Source organism: Psammomys obesus, unplaced genomic scaffold, assembly GCF_907164565.1.
Source record: "Psammomys obesus unplaced genomic scaffold, mPsaObe1.curated_primary_1811, whole genome shotgun sequence".
In the NCBI taxonomy this organism is placed as follows: Eukaryota; Metazoa; Chordata; class Mammalia; order Rodentia; family Muridae; genus Psammomys; species Psammomys obesus.
This window is the reverse complement of record NW_026596064.1, coordinates 6,125,474-6,130,354: the sequence shown is the minus strand read 5'-3', so window position 1 is coordinate 6,130,354 and position 4,881 is coordinate 6,125,474. Positions and strand designations below refer to the sequence as shown.

Below are 4,881 nucleotides of genomic sequence, written 5' to 3'. Positions count from 1 at the left end.
ATTGCCAGAGGCAGAACCTAGGCATACCTTCCTCTAAAGTCTGAACAGGAAACTCGGATTATTCATCGTTCTTTCCGTAGCGCAGTCTGCATAGTCAACGCGGGGACACATCCACACTCAAAGAGGGAGCCCTGGCAGAGGGCGGAAGCGTCTATCTTGTGGCCCAGAGATGGGTCCATCCTTGGCTTGTTCTTAGCTGTATAAACTTAGGCAAACAACTTTCTCTCCCAAACCTACTCAACGGCCTGAGCCCCTCCCTCTCTTTAGCGCTTTCCAGCCGGGCTGAAACCGGTCTCCATGTTGCATCTGAGGCTGAAGGAGTACAAAGAGCAAGCCCAAGTAGACTCCAGGAAACGACAGCGAGCCTCACTTCCCCAAATGCAGGAGAGAAAGCAACACCATCCTCTCCTGCCACCCACAAGGGACCCCACACGCATCACTTGTCCCCAGGGGTCGGCCTCTCGCAGCGCCAGCTCCCAGGCTGCTAGAGCGCGGCTCGCGGAGGCTCGGCGGCAGGAGGAGCATGTGAGCTGGAGGCGTCCCTTTAAGAGGGGCCAGCCGGGCGAGCCTCCGCCTCCAGGACCGCAGCGTTACCGCTGGTCACCTGGGGCTGTCGGGCAGCGGGATTGCGGCGGGGCCGGCGTGCTCTCCGGGAGCCGGAGCGGGGCTCGGACTCGAGGCGCGGCAGGACAGGCTCGGGGCTCGGCGGTCCCCCAAGAGTCCGGCGGAGGATGCGGGAGAGCACGTGGGTGTCGCTGCTATTGCTGCTGCTGCTGCCGGCCCCGCAGTGGGGCGACCCCGGGGAGCCCGAGCGCGGCCCGCTGCAGCCCTTCGACCTGCTCTACGCCAGCGGCGTGGCCGCCTACTACGGCGGGGACTACGAGCGTGCGGTGCGCGACCTGGAAGGCGCGCTGCGCAGCCACCGGCGCCTGCGAGACGTCCGCACCCGCTGCGCCCGCCACTGCGCCGCTCGCCGCCCGCTCGCGCCCCCCGGCGCCGGCCCGGGAGCCGAGCTGCCCTTCTTCCGAGCGCTGCTCGAGCGGGCGCGCTGCTCCCGCAGCTGCCAGCGCCAGCGCCTGGGCGGCCCAGCGTCCCGCCACCGCGTCAGCGAGGACGTGCGCAGCGACTTCCAGCGCAGGGTGCCCTACAACTACCTGCAGCGGGCCTACCTCAAGGTACTGAGCGCCTCTGCGACCCGTCGCCCACGCCCCTTCCTCGGGCTGGCTCCTGGGGGTCATGGCCCTGCCCCACAGCCAGCTTTTCAGGGTGGCTCTGCCGGACGGGAAAGTAGAAGCCCAGGGTCTAGATGGAAGTGGGCAGATCCCGTTGGCTCTCTGTCCCAGCATCATCTTAGTATCAAAATTGTCCTTCAGCCCTTCACGTGGTTATGGGCTACTTAGACCCTAGAGTTAATCCCTGAATTTAGCCTAATCCCCATTCTCCCCCGCATTTTTTTTTTTTTTTTCCCTCCTGGCCGGCCCTCCTACCCTGCAGTCTGACCTAAGTTTAACAAATGGTCCTAAACGAAGTTATTTCTCTTCAAGTAGAGAAGGGCAAAGGGAAAAAAAATGTGGAAGTATACTTAAGGGTGTATGAGGCTATCTCACCGGAAGTGTGGACTGCTTTGGTGACTTCTTCGCTTCAGGTTACTGGCGGGGGTGGGGGGCAGGGGGCGTTTCCTACTGTCCTGGGCTGCTTCACTTCAGAAGCCCAGTGCTCTCTGGTTTTATTTGCGTCTATTTAACGTCCCCGAAGTTGCTGTCAGGAGGTAGACAGTGGAAACTGGCCTATTTCCCAATCCCGCAATTTAAAAGACCTAAGTGAATGGATAGCGGACAAAATCTAGAATGAATTCCTCAGCAGCTCCCCACCCCCAATACAAACTCATGTTTCTCCGCGTAGCACTTTCTTCCTACCTTCTGGCTTTCTGAGTCAATAGATTCAGGTCTATCCCACAGTGGTGGGAGGAGTCGATAAAGTCATAGCACAGACCAAACCCGCCCCGGGGTGCAGTATGCGCGATGCTGAAGTTCAGGAGTTGACTAGCCTGGGTCAAGGAATGAGGAGACATCCAGAACTCGCCAGGACTTGTGTGTTGTCAGTTCTCCTGTGCTTTCGGATGGATTTGCTAAGGCATGCTAAAAAAAAAAAAAAAAAAAAAAAAAAAAAGAGTACCACGATTTTTCCTGCTCTTCCAGGAATCACTTAATTCAGGGAGAGGGCACCTTGAGAGCCAATAGCAAATACATTCTAAGCTGGTTCGGAGAACGGAATGTGGGTGTTAGTGAAGTGTGGCCCGTATGTGTGTATGGGTCTCCCAGAAGTCTCAAGAGGGAGAAGCGGCCGTTTTGCTGATGGTTCTGGAGTTCACGGCAGAGCGAATTTCTTTTCCCAGGAGGAAAGTAGAAGAGAAGGGATGCATATTCATTTTGGGTCCTGTGAAAATAAATAACCGCGCAGTCAGTATGTGGAATGCTGTCGTTCTGTAACTATATATTCTCATGTAACATTAATATTTATTTCTCATTCCCTTGCCCTTCTCCCTGCTTGGGGGCCAAAGATAAACCTATAAGCTAAACAGCCCTCAGACTTTTGTGGTGGCTTTGATTCACATGACGGACAGTTTCTGAAGAAGGAAATATTTTTACCCCTTTGGGATTTGCTTGTTAACACCTAAAAGATATTACAATTTTTTTCTCCTCTGTGCTCCATGGAAGTTCCAGAGGTAGCCTGCCCTTTGCGCCTCAGGGAAACACATACACACACACACACACACACACACACACACCAGCAACACCAGCATATAGACTAAAATATTAAAAAATAATAAAAGGCCTCTCTTGGGCAATAAGAGGTTTGAACTATGGGATGTTCATTCACTGGCAGGGTGGTCAGCTCCTGTGAACCTGGATATGGTCATAGTGCCATGTACAACTGAATTGGATGTAGTCACAAAGCCGTGTGTAACTGAATTGCTTCTGGCATCTGCGACCCAGTTTGCACTTAGAAGTCTAATCCTATGCCAGATACAACTCAGTGAGGAACAGAAGGCTTCTCGGAGTTAAGGAAGCACAGCCATTCTCAGCTAGAAGTTACACAAGCACTGCGCTCGCTATCAGGAGTAAAAACCTTCTACATCCTGGATAAGGAGCTACTGAAGGCAACACATTCCTGGTGCTCACGAGTTGGACACTTAAGAAGTGGTGAGAACTGTAAACTCCGACACCTTGCACTTAGATTTCTCTTTTGAGAGATGACGACAGGGATGTCCAAAAAGAGAAGGGACTTGCTCCTTGTCACCTGAGTGATATCAGTTCAGCATGATTTGAAGAAGTGAACCCAGGTCTGGGCTCTGAGGCTAATGGACTCCAGCCTGTGCTGTGTCCACAGTCCACGGGTGGCACTGGGCTCTGGAGAATGCTGCACTAGAGGAGATTACACTGAAGCCAGATGTGGACAGCTCCAGGGATGAGCAGGCCCTTGTTCCCTGTACTCCTCTTTAGTGCAGTTGTATACAATCTGCCTAGAAGCCTGGCATGTGGGAAAATTGAGCCGTTAGGTAGTGGTTGTTCTACAGAGGCATTCTTGGTGTGCAAAGGCGGGGCAAGAGTTATCCAACTTAAAAAATCTCTCTCTCTCTCTTTTTGTAAGATATAATCTATTAATCATAGCCTAAACCCTAAGATATGGCTATTGATGTACCACTGCTTGTGAGGATGCATAGTGGCTTCTCTTTGCTAGGGTAGAGAGCCCAAACACTTTGACCCCCAGCATCTACAGCTTCTCTGCCCCTTCTTCTTCATAGCCTTCTCTCCCCATGTCTGACCCTTTGGATCTTGGCCTTGCTATTCTTGCTGGGGAGCTTGAAGGCCACAGAATAGGAAAAGATAGGAAACTGAAGTCTGCTGTAGACGATACAGGCTTTCTGTTCTAGTATTTGAGAGATGGGAAATGCTAGACCACCTGCTTGGTTTGAGTTTAGTTTATGACCAACCAGGGCCTGCCTCTCATGGAAATAAAGGGTTCCTCCTTTACATATTGAAATCATCACTGTGCTAACACAAAGAGAGACTCCAGTGAGGCTCCCTGTGTTCTTCCATAGCTCCCAGCAGCTGTTTTGAATGCTCTGGTAGAGAACTTTTGTCTTTTGTCTTTCTATTAAACTCCATTTTTTAAAGTGTATATGCCAGTGCTTCCGAGAGCTCCCCGGCCGCAAGAACCAGCTATTCTTTTTGCAGTTCTCAAAGAACTGATTCCCAGGCACGAATGCTTACCAGATGTGCCCTTTAGCGTGAACATTAGACAGTTATGTCAAAAGGTCACTAATGAGTTGGGTCATCAGCAATCACGTTTCCTTTAAATGTCTTAAATAAGATGGGTAGACATCAAAGCTCAGTTTCCATTTGTTGCGCGGATGCTAGCTCAGCTTTATGCGTGTGACATTCTGAGAGACATTTCCGTATGGGTGAAGGGCAATTTACCACATTGGATGTCTGTCTTCCTGGACGTCAGTTGGAGTGAAATGTGACAGGGCTCATTATTTCTTATTGTTTTGTACTTAGAAGTTCTGGATGTTGTTACAACCCCTTCCTACTCTATCCATTTAGTTGGTTTGACTTGTCTTCTTTTTCTACATTATCTTTAGATTTTATCCTTTGAAGCTGTACCCTACCCACTGAACTTACTTTATAAGCATTTGTGGTATTTTAAACAAATGTGAGGGAGAGTATTTTTCTTTCTTACCTGGGTCCTAAATTATCAGGTATGGTTTTTCTGTATCTTTTCCTTCCAGTGTTCCTAGCTGCTCAAAAAAGAAACAGCAACAAACTAAGTGCTTCTTCTTCTTCTTCTTCTTCTTCTTCTTCTTCTTCTTCTTCTTCT

General features: G+C 50.7%; 1 protein-coding gene across 1 annotated transcript in view; it reads left to right on the top strand.

The window, feature by feature from the left end:
* Positions 1–602: 602 nt before the first annotated feature.
* Positions 603–4,881, top strand: part of P3h2 (prolyl 3-hydroxylase 2) — a 143,609-nt gene continuing 139,330 nt past the window's right edge. Inside the window, exon 1 of the mRNA XM_055625214.1 lies at positions 603–1,175. Within this exon, the coding sequence (XP_055481189.1) occupies positions 732–1,175 (444 nt within the window). The 5' untranslated portion in view covers positions 603–731. The remainder of the gene's footprint in view (positions 1,176–4,881) is intronic.